This window comes from Taeniopygia guttata, chromosome 2 (assembly GCF_048771995.1).
Source record: "Taeniopygia guttata chromosome 2, bTaeGut7.mat, whole genome shotgun sequence".
NCBI lineage: Eukaryota > Metazoa > Chordata > Aves > Passeriformes > Estrildidae > Taeniopygia > Taeniopygia guttata.
In genome coordinates, this window is record NC_133026.1 from 44,549,705 (window position 1) to 44,572,654 (window position 22,950).

General features: G+C 39.0%; 1 protein-coding gene across 9 annotated transcripts in view; it reads left to right on the top strand.

Annotated features, from left to right (window-relative positions):
* MYRIP (myosin VIIA and Rab interacting protein) overlaps positions 1-22,950 on the top strand; it is a 208,743-nt gene that overhangs the window by 165,446 nt on the left and 20,347 nt on the right. For 4 of the 9 annotated variants that reach the window (XM_030265134.4, XM_041714512.2, XM_030265128.4 and 1 more), the window contains exons 9-12: positions 5,777-5,954; positions 6,852-6,947; positions 10,389-11,038; positions 18,431-18,670. In XM_030265134.4, coding sequence (XP_030120994.3) covers positions 5,777-5,954; positions 6,852-6,947; positions 10,389-11,038; positions 18,431-18,670 — 1,164 coding nt within the window. Of the gene's footprint in view, positions 1-5,776; positions 5,955-6,851; positions 6,948-10,388; positions 11,039-18,430; positions 18,671-19,832; positions 19,923-22,950 lie in introns of all 9 variants that reach the window. The other 5 variants (XM_041714513.2, XM_030265131.4, XM_041714514.2 and 2 more) reach the window with 2 other exon arrangements.

Sequence of the window (22,950 nt, forward strand, 5' to 3'; positions counted from 1 at the left end):
CTAGATGTCTGGACTGCATACATTTGAGCAGAGCAAAAATCACTTCCAGGATAAATAGGCTGTGGCAGAGTGGCATCATTTCCAAGATCATACTGTCTCCTTCCTGGTGTGGGAGTTTTCTTCCCAAAGGATGCATAAGTTGTTAATGCCTAGGGATTGCTACTGTATTTGCTACCAGACCTACTGGTTCTGTCTGTGCATTGATTATTTTCAAAGAGCACAGGTGAGAAGGGGATTTGCTGCACCACTGGCAGGCATAGCATGCTGAATTTGCAAGGGAGGAGAAGTCATCTAAGTTTGTGTGTCAGTTCTAGGTTGATTCCCTGAATAAATAAGATAGTCCTCAAAGTCCAATTTAGCATTTGCCACTCAAATCAGAGCTTGCCCAGCACAGGATTCTTCTGCCCAAATCCAGAGGTACCTGCACTTAGCATGGGTGTTGAGGTCTCTGTGCCTGCAAGGGCTCCTTCTGTGGTGACCTGCAGCTGCCTTATGGCACCCGGGGTTCCCAGTCCCTCCTGGACCTGGGAGAGCCCTTGGTCTATTCCAGATAATTGCAGAATAAATTACTGTTTCACTAGTTATACCAGGCTGAAGCATAATTTAAGGGTGGAAACAAGGTGAAATAGGAGGGAAGTGGGGGGGAAAAACATGCATGATCCAGTTCTAAAGTCCCATCAGATGCTTTTGGGACCTATTTTGAATTAGCATTTTGGCTTTTCTTTAGGAGAAGGAGGAATTCTTTTTCATCTCTTGGTGAAAACCTAAATTTTTTCATCTTTTATTGCAAAATCTTCACGTTGTCACTCTAAAAAATATGCATACATATAAGGCAGTTGTTCAAGGTAAAGAATCTGTAGATTATCATCATTAGACTCAATATTCTTTATAATGGTTTATAAAGTTGTTCTTGCCTTTGGTTACATGTTCTGCTTTTATTTATTCAGTGTTCAGAAGAGTGAGCTCGTAAATTGTTACGGATAGAAAATGGAATATTTGTATTTATTAAGTAATGGAAGATGAGATTACTTTTTATTCACTCCTTCCTTCTTTAATATTCCGAAACCACTTTGTCTTTTTTTAAATTTTTTATTGAAGGCCATCAATGAATAAGATGATTCCTTTTAGTTCTAGTTCAGTGGAAAATGAAGGCTGAATTCTTTCCATCCAGACATTATAAATGGCAACAGAAATCCCTGAAGAGGGATTTTTAAAAAAATAATAATAATCGGTCTGTAATTGAAACAAACATGTCACAGGAGGTGCCACTAGGCAGGATTTGGCAGGGAACGCATCTAATTCAAGTGTCTAGAAATATCTGTCAATACCCCAGCTGTATTTTGTGAGCTGTGCTGCACTGCCCAGCACTCCAGCATGCTGCACCTACCTCTGTGGGGTTTGTGCAGAGCACAGCAAATGATCTGCAGGGCTGCAGTGACATCTGCTGATGCGCCAATTTGCTGCAGAAACCAGCAGTGTCTGACTGCAAACTTACAGGGCAGCCCTATCATTTATAACACATAAATACACCTAAAATAGCACTTGGCAGATGGGTTGGGGTTTTTGTTCACTGAAGAAGCAGAACTTCTGGCTAGGAAATAAACCAAGTATCTTTACCTCCTTTCTTGACATCTCATGTCTTTAAAAATAAAAACCAAACTTCCTACATTCCTACCTTATTTTGAAAACTCTAGCTAGACTCCTGTATTTTTTGGACACTTTTGGTTCTTCTGCCCTGAGATCTTGATTCAGTCCAAGCATGTAGGCAGTTGATAAAGCTTGAGGGACATGATTCCTTAATTTGGTCAGTAAAAATCTCTTGTTCCAAAGCAAACCTATCCAAGAGCCTGTCAGGGTAGCCAGCCCTACCTCCAGTACCTCTGTGCATCCATTCACAGGGAAACCACTTGGAGCATCAGCCCCCAGGCAGGCTTCTCAAGCCTGTTGCCTTATTTTCAGTGCTTTGCTTCCTATACAAATGTCCCCAAGGGAAATCCATCCCCTATGGCTCTACAGATGAGCTGATACCTCTGAAGAAGAGAGGCACTGATGCAGCACAGTAATGTGTGCTTCTGCTGCCTGCCCAGGTCAGTGCAGCAGTGAAGTCGGCACACAGGGAAGGAGAGCATAGCCCATGCTGCAGCTGTAGGGCTGGGGAGTTAGTGGTGCTGGCTGAGTTCAAGTTGATGTAAGTGTGCCAGGCAGGATGAGGCTTTTGCTGTGTTGCCTCACGCCAAATGACTAACTGTCTAGTTTGCTCTTTATTTGCAAAAACAATGAAAGGAGGTCTTGAAGTTGTTAGCATTTCAGATAGTCATGAGTCAGGCTGCTAGCTGATTTGAGATAAACTTGTACACAAACATTTGCTTTTGTGCTCTGAAAATACAGTCAATTTAGACTGGTTTGTTCTCTTGCCAGGATGTGCTTCTGTCCTGTTCCTACACCAAGCTTGGCTATTGACACTCCTTTTTTTTGTGTCATTATCAGGGCTACCAGTGATTTGAACTGCTCAGGGATGAATGTTTATGCTTTCTTTCCACCCCTGCTTGTCTGAGTAAAACACAATTCTGTTATCTCTCCCTCCATCCCTATCTAAAACTAACTTTCAGAACAAGAAATAACCTAATCCTGTACTTTTATATATTCTTCTGAATTGGAGCTTATTAGAACATTGGTGCTTCTTGATCATTTCAATCGCTCCAGATACAAGAACTACAGAGACCTGCAAATCTAGTAGTGAAGAGTGCAAGTTCAACAGCATCTTCCTTTTTCAGGATCTAAATGTCAGTGTGCAGCCAAGCTATTTTATCATGCCATTACTTTTCTATCCTTGAGCCTTCTGTGACATTGAACCACCTCAGTGAGAAGAGGTGGTACTTCTAGCAGAGCAGTCCAAGATAGATTTTATCAATAATTCACACAGAATGTAGAAAAATAATGAGGATGGCCTCAAGCCAAGCTTTGGAGGCACCACAAGCTTTACTCCTTGCTGTATTTTAGCTGGATTTCCTAGGAAAATTTCTTAGCAGTAATTCCTACCTAATACCAATTTCCTGCTCCATAGAGACCTTGCATAAAATGTAGAGAGCAGTCTCCCTCTGATCTGACCCAGAAGTTTTAGCACACTTTTAAAAATCAGTTTTTTGCTAGATAAGTTTGTTTGGTTGAGCTTATTTCAGATCCTAGACTACTACACCACTGGACTGTGTCCAATTTCTTTTCTGTGCTTCCCTGTTTTTCAGCTCCTTTCATCCTTCAGGCTGTTCATCTTCTCCTTTTTAAATCCTTCAAGCTGTTGTGTTTCTCCTAGTCCTGAAAACTTACCTGCCCTACAGTGTGGATGCACATGAGCTGGCTTTAAATTGCTTGGGCACTGCTGGACACAGCTTTGCTGCCAAAGCATCAGCCTGGGGGAAGGAGTGCCCAGCTTCTTCAGGAGGTTTTGCACCCCTGCCAAGTTCTGCCTTGTCAAGGTTAAGCTGCTGGCAGGTCTTAGGTGAGTTGAGAGCAAAGAGCAGACGCTGCCATCACTGCCATGGCACCCCTTTGCTGTGATGTTTGTGAAACGGTGAGAAGGCACACAAGAAGCTGCCATTTAAGCAAAACAGGAAAGCTGTAAAACATAAAGATAGCTTTCATTATCAGTCTCAGTTATCCTTTTACAGACTACTTAAGTTCTTCCTGGTATTCTTCTTCTTAAAGATCTAGTTCTTTGAGTAATAAGGGAAAATAGATACTACTAAATGAACTGTAGGCTATTCCTTCTTCTGAGTCTTCAGCATCTCTTCTGTCTCATGTTTGCCATATGTACATGGAAAAAGAATGTGCCCTGAGAGAACATTCGTGGACAGCCACAACAACTTGCTGCTTCCAGTATATAACAATTTTAACACAAAGATTTCAAAAGATGTGGCAGACACCAGACCTAATTTATTGAAAGTATGGCAAGTTTGGTAGTTCTAGCTTTACAATGAATGAAGCGAACTACAGCACAGTTAAAACTCAGAAAATTTGTGGCAGAATTGTTTATATTGTCCACATATTCTGCCCATATGAAATCAAACTTGATGAGTGAATTTCCTATAGTGAAACAATTTATATATCATATGCATTGCATTAAATTATTTTACTTTATTACTTTTTCATGGTTAAGAAGGATTCAGATAGATGATCTTGATCAGTGAAAGACCTAGTTCAAGGTTTGGAACAGACTAAATACACACTTGAATATGGCTGACTTGTAAAAGTGATGCACCTGAAAGATTCCCTATAGTAAAATTACTTCCAACTTGTGAATAGTTTATATCACTAAATTTGAAAGGAGACACTCTGATGCATCATATTAGGACCTGTATCTTTGTATGGACAAAACTAACAAATTTGTGCATTCACTGAGTTATAGAAAATATAAACATATATAGTGCAATAATTCTGGCTTTTCTTCATCAATTCAGAAGCTAAACTAAACCCTTGTGCTTAATTGTGTTTCCTTTTACTGCTGAGCCAAGGATACAGGAAGATTTGCAGTTAATTAAATCTTCTGGCATGGTACATGGGTCCCACAGTGGAGCATTTCAGATGAGAGGATGTGCAGACAGAAAGTGGTGCAAGTGCAGATTTTGAGCCAGCAGGACTCCCAGCAATGCTTATGCTGTTCTGGGAATTTAAGGGACTTGAAAGTAGCTGAAAGTCAAGTTCTCCTTTACCTCACCAGCACCAGTGCAAAGCAGACTTCTGATACAGGCAAAGAATGGCCCTTTTGAGAGTAACAGATTTAGTTAATTATTTGTAATTTGAACATGACTAAAAATGTACAAAAATCTGAGAGTGCCAACTTGACCTGTGCAAAGCAGCCAAGCCACTTAAAAAACTGGCATTTACAGTCTTCTACTGACTCTGATGGGAAGGCAGCTTGACTCGAGCTCTGAAAAACCTTGTTTCTACAACTACATATGTGATTTGATATGTGAGTGTGAGTTCTACTGAAATCAGCAGGATTCTGACAGGACTCAAAGCTTTTTTAAATGGGCCAAATTTAAATGTGTCTTCTGAAACTGACTGACTTTTCTGTGCCTAGGTCGAAACTAAATGTCTGATCAGTTTATGTGGAACCAAAGGAAAGTCCCTTCCCCCTCAGTAACCGACAGGCTAATTAATGATTACAACAGTATTTTACCTTATTATGCCTTGAAATGTGACCCTCCTAGAACTAAATAGCTGTGCAATTGTAGGCTAAGTTGAGTTCATGAGTAAGAGGGCACAAAATTTCTCAGCATATTGGGTGTTATGTATGTATGTCCTAGCAAACAGAATTTTGCATTAAAATCAGTTGAGTTGCATATCCGTTTCTGGGGAACAGGCGGTTTGTTTGCTTTTTTTTTCAATTTTTAACTTCTGCAAATTGTTACACCAGATGGCCTGTTGAGCCAACAATAGATTATCCTGTCTCACCACAATGGGATCCCTTTCTGACTAACTTGAGTCAAAGCAGTTCGATATCAGTCCTCACCAAGCACATTCCCAACAACTTCACCTTAATTATTTCTCTCCATCTGGTCCATGGTAGTATAAACAACTTCCTGCCTCTTTGCATAGCATCAGAAATGCACATAAATAAGCAATCTAATGCTGAATACTTTTGAATACATTAAATCCCATTTGTGATGTTAGCAGATCACACACTTCCATGGGTAACTGAATACTAATTATGGCAAATAGTTGAACAATTAACTTCTTCTGTTTTTAAATTTCACTCTCTGATTTTTTAATCCCACAGAGGTCTCAGTCTGCATTCTCCCTGGCTAGTGAAGATATGGCCAGTAAAGGACAAGACCCTGCATCATCTGTGGCCGAGGCTCTTGGGAGGCAGCAAAAGGGACAGTCCAGGAAGCAGAAGGAACGCAAGCTCTCTGCTTTACCCAGCTGGAAGAGTGTAGACAGGCTAAATGAAACAAGTAAATATTTCTAGTACGAATAAGATTCTTCTTTTGGCTCTCACTCACATGTGGAATAAATACAACTTAGAGCAAGGACCTTCTCGAGGGCATTTCTGCTGATCTCTGTGCTTTCAGAGGTCACATGTAAAATGTATATTTGATGTTGCCATGTCAAAAATTCGTTGGGTTATGTCATTGCTTAACTTACTTAAAAAAAAAAAAAACTTCAGAATTTGGGTCTTTGTGAAGTTGATTTTGAACTGCTACAAAATTTACGACAACTAGTTTGCATACATTTCAGGGTTTCTAAGACACAAGAGCTCAAGGGCCCTTCTTTGTCATTGACAACCTGTCCTCCAGTTGAAGGTGTTTGCAGCCCATTGTATCCCTTCCATGGCACAGGGTAACTGTTCATGAGGTTACATGGTGAGCCAGTCATTAAAATAATTCACATTTAGAATTCCTCCTTACAGCTTTATTTTCAACCCTGATGAATTCACAAATGCAGTGCTCTGTGCAGCCCCACTCTCTGGCACTTTCAGACTAGTTTGAGGAAGCTGTATGAGTAAGAACTTCACAGATCAGCAGCTTCCCTGGATCTGACCTCTGTCATCATGCATTAGGTATGGATGTAAATATGGATGATGGATGGTGAGCAGCTTTCCAAGTCAGCTCCATTCCTGCCTGAATCAGCACTCTGGGATAGAATGCAATTCCCTGCTTACTTCTAGATGACAAAAAGACAGGTTGTAACTGTAGAAGATATCAACGTATATAAGTATCTGAAGGGAGGGTGTCAGAGGATGGATCCAGGCTCTTCTCAGTGATGCCAAGTAATAGGACAAGAAAAACAGACAGAAACTGATGCACAGAAAGTTCCACCTAGATATGAGAAAGAACTTCTTCACTATGCAGGTGACCAAGCGCTGGAACAGGTTGCCCAGAGATGCTGTGGAGTCCCCTTCACTGAAGATATTCAAGAACCTGGATGCAATCCTGTGCCGTGTGCAGGTTGGTCGGACCAGCTGACCCACTGTGGTCCCTTCCAACCTAACCCTTTCTGTGCTTCTGCAGTTGTGGCTCCTGCTCTTGGGGTGGTCCCGTTTACATTGCCTCTCTTGTTCTGGCTGAAGCATTTGCGAGACCACAAGAGTGTAGCACTAGGCAACTTTCTTTCCATTGAGTTGGTTAGGTTTTACCCCTACAGCTGCACAAGAGCTGAACTCATTGCAGCAGCATTCCCTGGCTCCAAATGTTGCCATCCCATGGCAGAATCTGTCTCAAAGACAGTTCTTGCATCTTCTCTTGTAGAGAAGCAGCTGTAGAGCCCTTCTGACCTCTGTAGCACACTGGTTCATGAAGCTGTACGAGCAGAAAACTTCCTTTTGTGGGATGAGTTCACTGGTGCTGTAACTCCCACAGCTGCCTCACTAGGCACTGGCAAGCAGAAGCAGTTACAATATATGTGTTTGGGTTTGGTGGCAACCAGGGACTGGGGCTGCCCATGTGTTCTATTTGTTTATCTGTAATGCCAGTTGGTAACTGGGGAGACTGAAATTTAGACAATTTCAAAACTTCTTCTCCCCATGAAAGAAATTAATATTGAAATAGTACTAAAATCTGACTTAACCAAGTATGCATTACTCTGTGAATTTCTTAACCAACCCACTGTCAGAAGTGTTTCTCTTTTGGGCATTTTAGTGGAAGGCTTATTTTCAGTAAAGCAGTTAATTTAGTGCTTAAATTTCAGCACCCACTTGAATCCCATTGCATTCAACTGTTGAGCAATTTAGTATTTAACAATTGCTTAACCACAGCAGAATGACAGATTGACACAGTTTCTTCTTGGGTGCTCTACACAGAGGATTTGTTCTGCTTCTTTCATCTAAAAACCACATTTGTGATGAAATTTTGGTGCCTACTGAGCTAATAGTAAATACCTGACTGTGCTAATATCTGTAAATATAGTCTCACCTATGCAGAAATAAGCAGCTTTGTATTATGATACAGAAAACAAGACAAATCTCAACCAAGAGTTTGGTGTGGTAACATCAATGGGCTTTTTAGGCATGTAGGCAAAAAGTAGTTGACAATTCATTTTGGTTACAGTTCATATTGGTTTAAATGGTGACTCAAGAGCCTTTATCAATAGTCTTACAATGAAACTTCTTAAATCTTTTTTTTTTTTTCCTATTCACATGGATGAATTATAGCTTGTGCCCAAAGAATTATGTGAAAAAACATTCTTTCAAGTAAGTGACTTTGTTTTGGAAAATCAGGAAGGGAGCACTTGACATTGTAGAATAAAAATGGGATAAAGCTGAGTCAGCTTTCTGAATATAGAGGTCTCAGTTGCTTTCTACCCTGTTTGTCCTCTAAGATGTGATCAAGTACTATCCTGTCCTTTCTTCAGTTAACTGAGGTTGGTTGACTGATTCTCACATGGTGTTGTTAAATAGAATAAGGGGATATGGTTTGGGGGAGAAAAATGGTTTGTGGCTCCCCATTACATTTGAGTAATGTGGAGCAGCTGAATTCAATTCCTGTTGGAGATTTATATCCTGCAGAGCTGTTGGCTTTGTTTGAAGGAACAATGTTTTAAGGAAAATTCTTTATCTCAGGAGAACCCTATACTTAGATTAGTTAATATAGTTAGGAAAAGTAAACAAGCAGACGTATCTTATGCTTGATAGCTTGTTAGGGGGTTTTTTTCCTCCAAAATCAGGGGTTACAATAAAGAATTATTAGTTCTCCTTACACACCTGACTTCAGTTATATCCTTGCTTGGTTACTGCTACAAGAGAACTAGTATTATTTTGATTTCCTTTTAAGCAGGAGTAAGAATTGTATTTTCTCAAGTTCTCTAAATTGATTTAAAACTTAGGAAGTGAAAACAAGCCAAAAGGATTCAAATGAGTAAGAAATGCAAAAGTTGTCATAAAACTCTCATAACTCCTAAGTTTAATTACAATTTAATTTTTCTTTTTTTTGGGGGGGGGGCAGGGGGGATGTTTTGGTGGTGGTAATGCACCTCAGTCTTTGTTTTTTAAAACAAAGCACAGCTTACTGCATAGGAATGTTCTTTATGAACAGTTCCAGGGAAAAAGAAATCTTCTTTTTGTCCTAGTATTTGTAACCACCTAATGCAAAATGTCTAATTATATTCTACAACAGACCCAGATATTACTGTTCCCATTTGAAAATAGTGATGTTCTGCTTACATTATGAGAAAACTAATGGTTTATATTAAGTATTTCTATAGGTTTCTGAAAATAATAAATTTGAATCCATAGGAGGAATCCTTAAGTCTGAAAAGTTCATTTAGTAGGCTGGATTACTGTGTAAATCCATGACATTATATATTTTTCAAGTGCTGCAGAAGCCGGAATCATCACACATCCGTATTTCCCATGAGGGTAATTTTCAATTTTGATTGGAAATTAAATCTAAATTTAGAAGAAATACAATTCTCGGAGCTATGAGAGTTAAAGAGCACTTTTTGAGCATATTTGTGACTTTTTTTGGTTTTTATGTCGGAATTGTAAAACATACTCTGAAAATGTGGAAGGATACAAAAGCAGCAGTGCTTGTTTCAGACAGAATCAGCTCCTTTGTTATTTAATCTGGGGTACAACAACAGCAGCCATAAGCAACAGTCAAGGAGAGATTAGGACAAAGTAAGTATTTTTCATACTGCCTCTAAGTAGGCTCTGAACCTCTAGAACTGTCAATTTAATTACTGTCTCAGCTAGAAGTGTTTTTATGTATTCAGTAAATTTTAGTGGATTTCTTCTTCATGTTCATAGCCATCTCTGTTTTATCACAGATAATTTCAAGCATACAGAGCAACCTTAGACAAGAAGGTCCATAGGTCTGGTATCCATTGCATCCCACTTCTTTCTTTTGATTATTTAGAACCATGATTTCTCTAGCTTCACTTCATGCCCTCTAGTAGTTAGGTTGGAAGAGATTCCCCCATCTCTTTTAGTTTGTATTCTCTTGGTCTTCTGTCCTCCAGATGGCACATGTCTGGTTTACTTAATCATTCCTTGAAGGGACACCATTTCAGAACCTGGTACAACCTCTGTTGCCCTTCTCTGATTCTTTTTCCATCTTTCCTTTTCAATATGGGGGACCAGAATTGCACACAGACTCAAAGACATTTGCAAAACTCAGGATTTATACATGCCTGTGTGCTTATGTTCCATCAGTCTTTCATAATCGTTCTTTTAGAAAAAAATTTTGGTCTAAGTACTCTTCCATTTTAGTCATCACCATGACTTAAAAGCAGTGTCTTCTAAGTAGTAGGTCAGCTTGACTCTCAAGATGGAAGAGTTCATGTGGCAGTAGCACTTGCATTTGTTTGTTAGTTTTGCTGAAACTTTCAGTCTGTGGCAAATAAAAGCAGCTATTTACAGTGTGATCACAGTTGTTCTTGTTTCCTTTTCATAGGTCCACCTTCTGTTTTCCAAAGCACCGATGGAAACTGGGTGGCTTTGCAGAACGTCACTCTGCCTCGTCCTCGAATGCTCGCCAAACCAAAGAGTCAGGTGTTCAAAGCTCTGGAGAGCGAGTCCAGCATTGTGTCTGCCTATGACGAGATGGGCTCAGATAGCGAGGATGACTATGACTGGAACGTGGCCTTGAACAAGCTGCGGCGGAGACCTCGACAATTGCCAGATGACTTCTATTACTCCAGTTCCCAGTATGGCACCGAGTGGGTTTATGGCAATGATCAGTACCAGGCAGTGACCTCTCCCTCCTCTGGGTTATACACCAATACTGAGACACTGTTTTCCGATTCGGAAACATCTTCAGTAAACTCTTCCCAGGAAGCTAAAGTACCTAACAAACTTCTCTGGTTGCAAAGCAGAACTCAAAGTGATATGCCCAGAATGGAAAAGAAGCACTTCCATGGAGAACTAGATGTAAATTTTAATCCACAGGCAACTAGCTTGGAGTATTCAGACAGCAGTGAGACTGAAGGAGTCCATTATGATTTAGAAAAGAGATCAAGAAGGTGGAAGAAGAACAAAGCCATCTCTGAAGACTTATGTGAAGAAAAGAATCAGGCAAAAGCCAACAAGATGAATTTAAGTCAGGTAATTGTGTCTGATCTTACCAAATGCATTCTCAAGAAGAGTTGGGTAAAACTAATTAAGCTACACTGGCAGTATCTTGTGAATCGTGAGTGGGAGGTAGAGTGTTCTTGCAAGCTTTTTCTTCCTTATGTCTCCTAAATAAGAAGAAAAAGTAGGGTGTTAGACTGGCTTTACCTTTTTCTCAAATAGGCAACTTTCATCCAATCAAAGACATTGTTAATGTTGTAAAATACAGCGCTCTTAAGAAAAAACCTTCAGGATTTGTCAACAGCTGAGAAATGTTAATTAATCCCTTGTTTTGTTGTGTTGCATTTTTGGTTTTTTTTTTAACTTCTGTTTTCTTGGTATAAGAAATAACTCATATGCCTGGGAATCTGCTCTGCAGTGTCTACAAATATTCTGGTAAGGGAAAATCTAATGAGCAGCAGAAGTTCAAAAAGGGCTTTTTGTGAAATCCAGTCCAAATGATGTCTGCTTTTGATTGGTCATTTTAAGATTAGTTCTGATGTGTTAGAGTGAGTGTTTGTAAACTACTTCCATTTAAATAATTTGTCAATTCATTAAGAAACGAACAAAACCCAAACAAACAACAAAAACACCGGACTGTAATATCTCAAACTTGGTAAAACTGTGCATACAGCTTGAATACAGCAAACCTTTATTTTAAATTACAGGTGTTAAATTACAAAGCCGAGAATTCTCCTCTATCTGGAGTTTGTCCAGACCTGTGACTGATATTAAGGGATCAACTTGTCCCTGAGAATTTTGTTAGTGCAAGCACACAACCTCAGGGAAATATTGACCCCTTGTCCAGTTCCATTTCCCACATCCTACCCCTCTCAAATCCTGAAGCTGCATCATTGCTGCAGCAGAGTAATAATAAGCCTGAAGCAAGGAGCTGAGGGCTGTCTTCTCCCTGTGCCTCTGATTATGAGCAGCCTGATTCAGTCTTAAAGCTGTCTGACCAAATTTAGGATGCCTCAAATAGTTTTTCTTTCTTTATGCTACTACCCTGTATTTCCTATAGAAAAACATCAATACAGCTGATTGCAAGTCAATATTATGATTCTAGGATTTCAGCAGGGCTTTAATGCTGGATGTCATTGATTCTGGACCCATTCCATCTGCTTTCAGGACAGAGTGTGGGTGTTCGGGGTGTTCTGTACTGACTCATTTATACTCGTGTCCTCATATATTTAAAATCAACAGTTCTCAAAGGGAAGAATGATGTAATATAATATGATCTGACAACACATCAGTGGCCATTATTGACTTCTTAGAACATCAGGCAGAATTACAAGGCTTTACAGGGACTGCACAAAGATTGTATCTTGTACGCAGACTTCTGCGTTTAGCTTTCTGGCTTTGTGTATTAGTGCATGATCTCTGTGTGTCTGTGTTCATATTGTGGCTTCCTAGTTCCAATAGAAAATATGCAGAGCATGGAAGATCAAAACTCACGGAGAAGGTCCTGGAGACATTATAGAATCATCGAATCATTTAGATTGGAAACACTTTAAGTCCAGCTGTTAACCCTGCCCTGAAGGGTTGACCACTAAACGTTGTCCCTAAGTGCCACAACTACATGTCTTTTCAATACCTCCAGGAATGGTGAAGCAACCACTTCCCTGTGCAGCCTGCTCCAGTGCTGGAGAATCCTTTCTGCGAAGAAATTTTTCATAACATCCAATCTAAACCTCCCCCATGCTTATCCAGGTGAGGTCAGAAAGGCAGGGTGTTCCCAAATGTCCATGATGGCCTCCTTTAGCATCTTAGTGTGTTCTTCAAAGTGCAAGCTGGTATGGAAAAATATTCTTCTTTCCCAAGTCTTTTGTGAGTTGCTTTGTCTCTTGTAACCTCTCAGTTGTGCTAAAAGATTCAGGACTCTAACCCACTCTCCCCTTCATTTTACTCTTGAGGCTAAAAGAGGCTGCTCCTGCTCTCCTGCTTCCTCAGCCTCAGTGGGGCAAGTGAGGCACACTGCCACTGTTTTCAAAGCAATGAAATCCTCACTAGGAAGTTTATGTATGGGTGAGTTTGCATGTGCTTAGTTTGTGTTTGGACATACACACACACAGAGGTGGCTGATTTCTCAGCTGCTGCTCACATTTGTAGAACCTTTACTCTAGCTTCTGGCAAACAAGCACTGCTGGCACCAGAATAGACTGATTTCCACAATTTAGAGCAAGAATATTGCATGGTTAAACAATTCTAGGAAGCAAGTAAAATTTCCATGTGTGTACCGAACCTGATTTAATGTATGAAAATGAATTAGCCAGACATCATTTACATTGCTCAGGAAAATGAGATTAAAGGGATGTTAAAGTTTCATACATTCCCCAGAATTACGTATTGATTTTGGTAAAATGATTGATTTGAGGCTGCAGCAGGGACAGCCCTGCTTATAAACAGTTCTATAAAATTATAATGTAGGTGTGTGAAGAACTGCAGACAGACTTAAGAAAGATTGGCTGCAGGGTCTTAAACCAGGCATAGCTTTTCACATGATGAGATTATGCAGAGTTTGCAGAGACCATACAGACTTCTAAACTCTTGTTGAACAACGATACTAGGCAGTGAATAACTGATTAAATGTCAATTGCAGTAAAGAAACACTTTTTCAGTATTTTACTGCATTGGAATAATAAGGTGATGATTTGTTGACCATTATTTGTTTTCATCAGCATTGTAGAACAGGATTTCAGTTTATCAGTCTAAAGTTGGTGTTTCATTTTTACTTTTTAAATACTGAAAGTTGCTTTCTTGTTTTCTGCTCTCCAAGTTTCTCAGTGAGATGGAAATAAGCCCTTTTTCTTCTGTGCTGTGAGTCTAGAGAGTTTTTCCAGAACATAAGTAAATATGTTCGGGAAAACCGCAGTTTGTTCATAACTCATAACTGAATTTCAATTTAAAACCAGGTATCAGGATCCACTTCCTAGAGTAGGATAATGCTGTGGAATTTTTAAAAAAATATATTTTAGACACAGCAGCGGAATGCTGACTTTGTGACTGAAGGATTTTTTTTGTTTAAAGTCTTCAGTGACTTAGAAGGGGAAACCTGGAACAGATACCAAGATGTGCTGTGTCTGTGGAATTTTTTACTTAATGATTAGTAAAAGAACAAGCTCCTTTACTGAGCTGTCTGTAGAGATGCCATAAACACAGTCATGAAGCAAGATATGAAAATGGTCCTGATAAAAACAAAGTCCTGCTGTAAATAATATCTGATTGCTTATGCACCACAAAAAACATATTTCTGTGGGAACTGAACTGGAAAGTGCAACCTTGCTTTTAATGATTATTTTTCAAATGGTAACTTTTTACAAAAAATGGACACTTAAGTCACCAATCATTATCTGCTTTTATTATTAATAATTGTAATAATAGTTGATAGTATTTGTAATAATAATAATCATATATTGACTCTCTCTTTATGAGAGAAGGATATAACTGTTGCTTAATGTAGCTAAAGTTCTTATGTTTCTGATGCAAAGTGGAGGGGCTTAATTGCTTCAAGTGACAGAAGTGCCCTCATTATGAGTTTGCTTCATTGATCAGCAGACCCCACCTGTTAATTTCAGCCCTCCTGCCCTGCACCAGGTTAGGGGTGAGCACTGTCAGACTGGCTGTTCCCAGGGGATAGCACTTGGGATGTATTCTTTAAAAACAGCTCCCTGAAATCACTCTGGCTCTTGATGAGAAACTGCCTGCAAACCCCACAATTTGTGTATTCTCCTAAAAATTTTAGTTTCCAATTTTTTGTTTACTATATGAAGCGAACTTTCTCTTGGGAATTTATAGTTTAACATAGATTTTGTTCTGGATCATCTTTTTTTTTGTATTTCATTTCCATCCGCTCTGATTACATTGAGTTATCAGCGATTTGTGTGCAAGGATTTGGACACTGTTTATGATTAAAGGTGTATTTGTTGTTTTCATTGTCTCCTAAAATGCTTGCATAGAAACACTTGATTTTCTTTTAGTGAAACTGGGTTCATGGCTGTGTCAGTCTGCCAGGCCCTCCCAGAAGCTCAGTTTTCAGATCAAATAGTAACCCTTTATTCTTGTTTGCAGTTATTAGCATTATCTATTGCTGATAGATGCAAATGGGAATTTACACAATGATTTGTGTAATGGCACAAAAATATTATTAAACTTACCAGAAAGAGTGAAAGCATTAACGGTGAAGAATAACAAAATTTAATGCAGCATCTATTCAATAATAATAGTAGTACCTCTTTATTTATTTTTTTCATGCTTGCTAATGCACTTTTTAACTTGTCAATTCATGAAAGAGGTTTGATCTCCTCACAAATAGTTTTCTACCACTGAAAAGCCCAATACACAAGTCAAGCAGCCTTCTATTAACAGACACCACAAAGTGCATCATTTTAAGGTACCATTAGCTCTGCATGAGCACAGGAATTAACAGCTCTAGCCAACATAGATAATCCAACCACTCATTTAAAAGAGGCTGGAAAACTAAAAAAGGCATTATAGACATACCTGAGCCTATCTGTAATACAGTCAGTACTCTCAAGATGAGTCCTCCCCCAAGAAACAAAATGTATTCAAAACACAGATTTAGCTAATGCAGAATGAGACCCTGGGGTTGCCAAGGCATCTCATGGCTTTCACCTGTGCTGGCAGACCTAGCAAAAAGATCTTTAAGTTGCTGCCATGTATGCTATGAAGCCTGGCATTTTTTTGGGGATCAAGAGATGTTGTGATATTGCTGATGTCAATACAGATTATTTAGATTAACAAATGGTGCTTCCCATGGGTGTATCTGTGCATTACTACTCCAATAAAGCTGCTAAGCAGTTAAAGCTAAGCAGAGGACTGGTGCATGTCCTGCTGCACAGTGAAGTCTGTCAGTACAGCAGTGAGGAGGAAGTGGGGGAAAATCCACCACTCTGGACTACTGGCCTCCGTCACTGCTCCACTACATTTTATATACTTACTCATTTAAACAAAAATATCAAATTCTTGTCTTTACAAGCTTGATCTGCTCAAATGTCTGCATAGAATAGGATTTTCTTATTTTCCTTGCAGGCTTGATCTCAAGGTAAACTGTGTTCAATCTTCATTAAAAGTGCTAGAGTAAGCCCACACCCCAGTGCAGAGCTGTAATCCTAAACCAGGTTTTGGTAGATGAGAGCTGTACCAATTTTTGGACGTACCAATTAAATAAATGGAGGTAATTCAAGTAAAGAGGGGTTCCACTAGTTAGCTTTGACTAGATACCTAGCTGTAAATAACTCAGGTTTAATGAGCTGTATCTTCACTAAACTGTAGTCTCATAAAATACAAGTCTGCAGTTTAGCTGGGCTTTCTATCCTATATATCACATAAATTATGATTGCTTCTTTCCTAGGTACAAATTGATGGACTGATTGATTCAGCAACAGGTTTCAGGGCTTTTTCATAGTACTATAGTGACTTGTGAGTATTAGTCATTGGCAGATTGTTGGTTGGGGTATAATACTGATATTTGTAATGAGTTGTGGAGTGATGTGCAAGAAACGCCTGAAGAAAAGTTCTCTCACAATTTGATTTCTCTCTATCATTGTTATGATAGAGATTTTTAATTTAAGAGGTGAAATACACCAGTCTTTTGCATGTATATAAGAGCATGTCATATTATAAAACTGAAGTGAAAACACAGTAGTTTGAAATCTTTTAATTTTTCCTTGAACAGCTTTTTAGCAGAAAAGGCTTTTTATTTTGCAGAAGGTGATTGTTTGGAAAAGAAGTTTCAGCATAAACCCGTGGTTCCCTTTCTGTTGTAGCTCTCAAATTCCTGTTGTTCCTTCAAATCCGGATTTTCTAAAAAGCCTTTCTGCATCCTGAAGGTGAACTATAAAGCAATAATTTAGTTCTGTAATTGGTTGAATTGCAAATAACTGCTGACAAAAATTGTCCAGAACACTGTGAAAGTGCTAAAAACTCCAGTATAGTTTGCTGTATGAAAGATGAGACCTGACATTATGAACAAGATGTGTCAATCCATTAAAAGCAGTTTGGTGGGTAAGGTTTGTGTGGGGGCGGGCAGAGTTAACATTTCTTGGGAGAACTGCAGGTAATTGGTTCATCCCTGAACAGTGCTGCTACAGCTGCTCCTGTTAATGTATTTCCAAATGAATGGAAGACAAAACACAGATTTTGGTCTCACCAGCAGTGTCTGGTCTTGTCACAGTATGAGAACCTAAGGCAGATAGGAATAATTTCCTCTCTGAGAATTGCTCCAAATCATCCTCCTAGACCTGCTGAGATGTGCCTACCGCTCTGGTCCCAGTCTGAATTCTTCATAGCCACCTTCTGGGTGGTTTTGCACAATTATGTTCCATTTCAAAATATCTGTCACTTTTAAACCTACCTAATACCATCTTATTTCATGGACTTGGCTGAAGCACCAAACAAGCTAAAGATTCAGAACTTTCTCTCAGCAGAGAGCAGGGAGAAAGCATTTCCAGAAGGCAGCAAATACTATAGGTGGAACAAGTTGCTCTGGGAGGTGCCTCTCTCTCTCCAGGGACTGTAGGGGAAATCAGGGCAAATTGGGTCCTAATCAGACAGCACACATCCAGAAAATGAATTGATACATGCCTGGGGATTAGTTTTTAGAACAACTATGAGATAGTCTCAGAATTTGTCAGCAAGAGCTGACAAAACTGTCCCCTTTTCACCTTATTAAATGCTGGGCAAAGATTTTGCTTTTCTTCTCTTCAGCTTCCAGAGGGACTTGTGGCCTAGTCTGTAGCACCCACTGTATTTAAGTGACCCTTTAAGTGTTACCCAGCTTAAGAATCCAAGACTCAGAACAGAAGGTGCTCCTGAAGTCTGAACTTGTTCCACGGAGGTTGGCATTTGGAAAAAAAAAAATCATCTGTGTAGAGGATCTACCTGTGCAAATAATCACAGGGAAAGCTGACAATCTTAAGCCACATCATGTAACAAAAGAGGAGTTTTTCAAAACTTGTTTCCAGTAGTCTTTAAGAATAACATGGATAATGCTCAAGACCAAGCAGTCAGGGAATGCAAGCACAGCTTTCAACGGAAAGCTGAACACGACTGCCAGGTTACAGGTTATTTCATTCCCACACCACACTTTTATCTGCACAGTATGGGAATGGGAAATACAAGCATGTTTTTTTAGTTGCACACAGATACATAGTGATTTTCATAGTTCCTTTTAGATAACATGAAAGTAAGAAGGAGTGATGAATATAATCCAGCAAGTGTTGGTTTGCTGGCATTCCTTTTTTATCAGAACACTTAATGTACTTTCCTTCTAGCTTCCCTGCAGAGTGACCATACCTATAGTTTGTTTTTTTTTTTTTTCTGTGCCTAAACAGGAATTTATATGGTTTTTTTCTGATGTCTTTGTAGGATTTTGATGATATATCAGAAACAGATATAAGCCATGAGGATCAGCACCATGATGTCAAGCCTGAACTTATGGAGGATGAGCTTAAATCCAGGTTATTTCAGCTTGCTGCTAAAATGAGTGACAAGGAAACATCATCTGGTGAAGAACAAGAGTCAGAACCTGGAACAGATCTGGAAAACCAGAAAGAGAGTTTGTCCTCAGAGGAAAATGGCAGAAGTATTCAGGAAGAGTTAAAGAAGGTAAGTGGTAGTTACAAAGGAATGGGAATAGTACTCTAAGAGTTAGAATCCAGAAAGAGAAAATTCAGGCCTGAAAACTGAACATAGTTGCTTAAAAAAACCTGAGGTCCTTCATATAGGTCTGAGACTGAACCTCTTGCAAACATAAGAGTTCAGTTAAGGTGTGTTTTCCTCTCTGTGAGGAACAGAAAGACTACAGTCTCAGTTCCAAGCAGGGAATTTAGCTTGTGCAACAAAACTGTTAACTGGATTATATTAATGGAATTATGTCAATTTATACTGACTAAAAGTCTTTCTGATTTTAAAAACATATCCAGTTTTTCTTTTTTTTGTTCTTGCTAACCAGACAGTTTAAGTGATTTTTTTTTTCCATCATTTTAGTTGCTCCTTTCTTTGTAGTATTATCTGGTCCATGATGATGGCATAGATTCTTCTTTTGCATTGCTATTAAAATATTTAGTGTTTCCTTAAAGCTTTCCAACCCTGGTATCCTGTCAGCTAATAGGCTACTGAGAGTAGTAACATTTTCTAAGGAAACTGATATTCGGTGTCAGTTCTGATAGTGCCTGAGATCCTCCATTTGTGCCATTTCACCCTTACAATAAGATACCATATTTCAGTGTCACTCACAGGATTTACCACCTCCTCTGTTCCCTTTCTACCTCTGAATTTCTCTTCAGATCATGTGGTCTGCTTGAATTTGGTGTGAGAGGAGCCTAGTGGTGCCCCTTGCCAGTCAAGCACTCTTATTCTGTAGATCCACTTAGGCTTATTCTAGTTTGCTGCATATCTTGACATGCCTTTTGGGTTATTGTGTGCACAGCAGCTCAGAGTGTGGACAGCTCTGTAAAGGAAATCTATTTGTCATAGTTCGGAAGGTGTTGTGTTCAAATTATATAAAGAACTAATACACTGGGAAGTGAAAACAGGATCAAGTAATCCAGGCAGATGATAGAGGTGCTGTCCAAGAATGCAGGAACGATGCCACAAAAGCCGATGCCCTTCTGGAGCTGAATCTGTCCAGAGACACAAAGGGGAAAAAAGTCTTCTACAGGTCCATCAGCAGCAAAAAGCAGGTGAGGGAAAGCTGGGCTCACTACTGCAGTGATCTGGTGACACAGAACATGGAAAAGGCTGTTACACAACATTGTTTTCACCTCAGTTTATGGGTAAGATTTTCCCTCAAGAATCCCAGGCCCCTGAGACCTATGGCAAAGCCTGGAGCAGTGAAGACTTACCTTTGGTAGAGGAGGTTCAGAGTAGCAAGTATTTAAAAAACTGGGATTTGCATATGTGCATGGGTCTGATGGGGATGCACTTCCAAGACCTGAGGAAGCTGGCCCATGTCATTGTGAGGTTCATCTTAGAAAGTTCATGTCAATCTGGGACATTTAGAGCTATGAATGTTGTTTATTTTGGCTTTAACAAGACTTTTATCAGTCAAATGCAAAGGGAAATGCAAGTCCTGCATGTGGGAAGTGATTAGCTTATGCACCTCTGTTCAGTATTGGTGAGACCATTTCTGGAGTGTTGTGTCCCATTTTGGGCTCCCCAGTACAAGGTACACATGGACACACTGAAATGAGTCCTGTGAAGGGCCACAGAGATGATTAAAAAACTGAGGCATCTGTCATATGAAGAGAGGCTGAGAGAGTTTTTCTCTCTCATTGTCTATCCAAGACATCTCATTGTCTATCCAAGAAAAGAAGAGAAGGTTTGGGAGGATCTCTTCAATGTGTTTAAATACCTGATAGGGGAGAGTGGGGAGTGTTTGTTGTGGGAAATAAAGTGGAGATGGAACCCTTTCCTCTGACAGGAATGGAAGCAGTAGGCACAAACTGAAATACAAAAAAATCCCATCCAAATGAAAAGCTTTTTCACTGTGTTGGTGTTTACTGGAATAGGATTCCCAGAAAGATTGTAGAGTCTGTGTCCTTGGATATAAACAAAACCTGACAATGGCCTTGGGCATGTGCTTTGAGCAAAAGAGTTGGACTAGGTGATCCCCTTACATTCCAAATGTAAGGAGCATGTTACACTTCGAATCTGAATTATTTGGCCATGGACTACACAGGAGTGTAAATACATTTGTTATCATGTGTTCAAAAACCTTCATAATGTGCACACAACCTTTCCAAAGAAATCATGTAAAGGATTTATTGTCAAAGCTTGTTAGCATATTTAACTTATTTTTATTTGGCTTATAAAGACAAAACAGCAATATCACATTATTCAACATCATATATGGGCTAGCTGGGGTTATAACATTATGCAAATGAAATCCAGAATTAAAGACTGCAAAGACTGTCTGAAATGCTCCTGTATAGAGAACTGCATGCAGAAAATAATGAATATATGTTTTTGGTGTACTTATTCATCTGCATGCATCTACAAAGTAAGATTTTGGTTGTTTTTTTCTCTCCTAATTTTGCTATTTCTTTCAAATTTGTATGTCAATTATTTAAAATAAAGCAAATATTAATATCTTTTTCCTCAATAAAATTTTCTTAAGTTTTAAAAAAGAAGGGCTTACCATGTTCAGCAAAAAAAAGGAATGCTTGGAGTTCCTAATCCTTCATTTGATTTGGATAAAAAAAGTTCTCTTCATTAGTGGTCATAGTATATACTCTTTTTGTCTGTAATAAAGAAACCAGAATGCTCCAGTACTCTTCATGGTCTGGAATTCAGTGGAATTGGCAGGGAAACCTTCTCCAGGTGTAGAGAAACAGGCACACTGCTTTCATTCTTATTCTTGACAAGTCTTTCGGTTGTCCTTAAAGGTATTTTTAAATCTTCTGACATGTACCTTCTTTCTGGAAAGTTGGCTGGCCAACATCTTACAAGGAAATACTGAAGATGAGAGTGTATAATACCAGTTGGGGCTGTGGTAGTCTAAAATACAGACATACCTAAACTCATAAAAGACGCAATAGCTTTAGAATGAGTAGATGGAACACTTCAGCAACTTTAAATTGCTGGGAATTTTTAATTCTTGTACACCCCAAGACTTAAAAACATGTGTTGTTTTTGAATCACTGGAAATTAAGTACCTGGTGCTTATCTGACCTTCGCCTGACTTCACCTTTAAAAAAAGGACTTCTGTTTTAATAGAAACTGGGAATCTCATGTAATCACATATTGAGCTGATGCTTTTAAAAAGGTATTTAGTACATTATGATCTGAAGCAGTGGTAAAAGTGGTATCTTTCATGGAGAGTTAGCTGAAGTTGTTTGGCATTTATGGGTTCTCAGTTCCCACTTCAGATTGAGCTTTTGAGTCCTGTGTCTGCCTTTAAGATGCAAACTTGAATATGACGACCTTTGAGTTAATTACTTAATTCATCTGGGATACCTGAGGATTTAGGTTGGTATTAATTAACACAAGTTAATTTTGGGACTTAGACTTAAATCTTCTTAGATTTTCAGCACCTTCATTTTCATTATCCCTCAGTTTGTGATTGCCTAAAATGGTTTTGTGGAGATTCACAGATCTCATTTTAAAACAAACATAATCCTGCAGCAGACTTTTTTTTTGTTAAAATATTTTGTTCTCCTTAAGCTACAGAAGTAATTCACGGTCTTTCTGGGGTATGCAGAGCCCTGAAAAGTCCATTTGTCACTGCTGTGCAGTGAAAGGCCATGGTTTTCACCAAAAGCCATGCTTAGGGTAGAGTTGGCCTTGAGCCCCTCTAAACTTCAGGTGTGAACAAACCAAAATTCAAATTGTGCAACTGTTGTCTTAGTGAAACATCTTGTACTAGCTCAATGATTTGCACAATTCTTTCTGTCTTGCTGCCTTTTTTTTTTTTTTTTTGATTGGATGGTTAGTATTTACTTTATTCTCCCAAAACCCTAAATGAATGCCTAAAGAAAATAAAACAAAATGTAAATTCCCTTTGAAGTATCTTAATGAATCCTGAGAGTGTCACGCGTGATGAATGGGATGTATTTAGTTTGCAGTCTCCTCCATCCATTCTCCTTCTCTTTTAATGCTTTCATGAAGATAAATTGACTGGGTCTTTATTTCATGGTATATGCCAGAATTACATTTTAGAAGGCAATTTTGGCAGGCTGCATTTTGAATGCAGTTTATCCCTGTGACCACTTTATGAGAAACTATACGGATTATGTTAAAAAACAGATTAGCCCCTGCCATTTTTTCAAATTGCCCATATAGCATGAAAATTGAAATAGTTGTTAAAACGTTACTTTTGTTTTTTCTTTTTTTCTACTTCTGCTTAGTATTACAACTTTCTTAAGATATACCAATGAGCAAGCGAG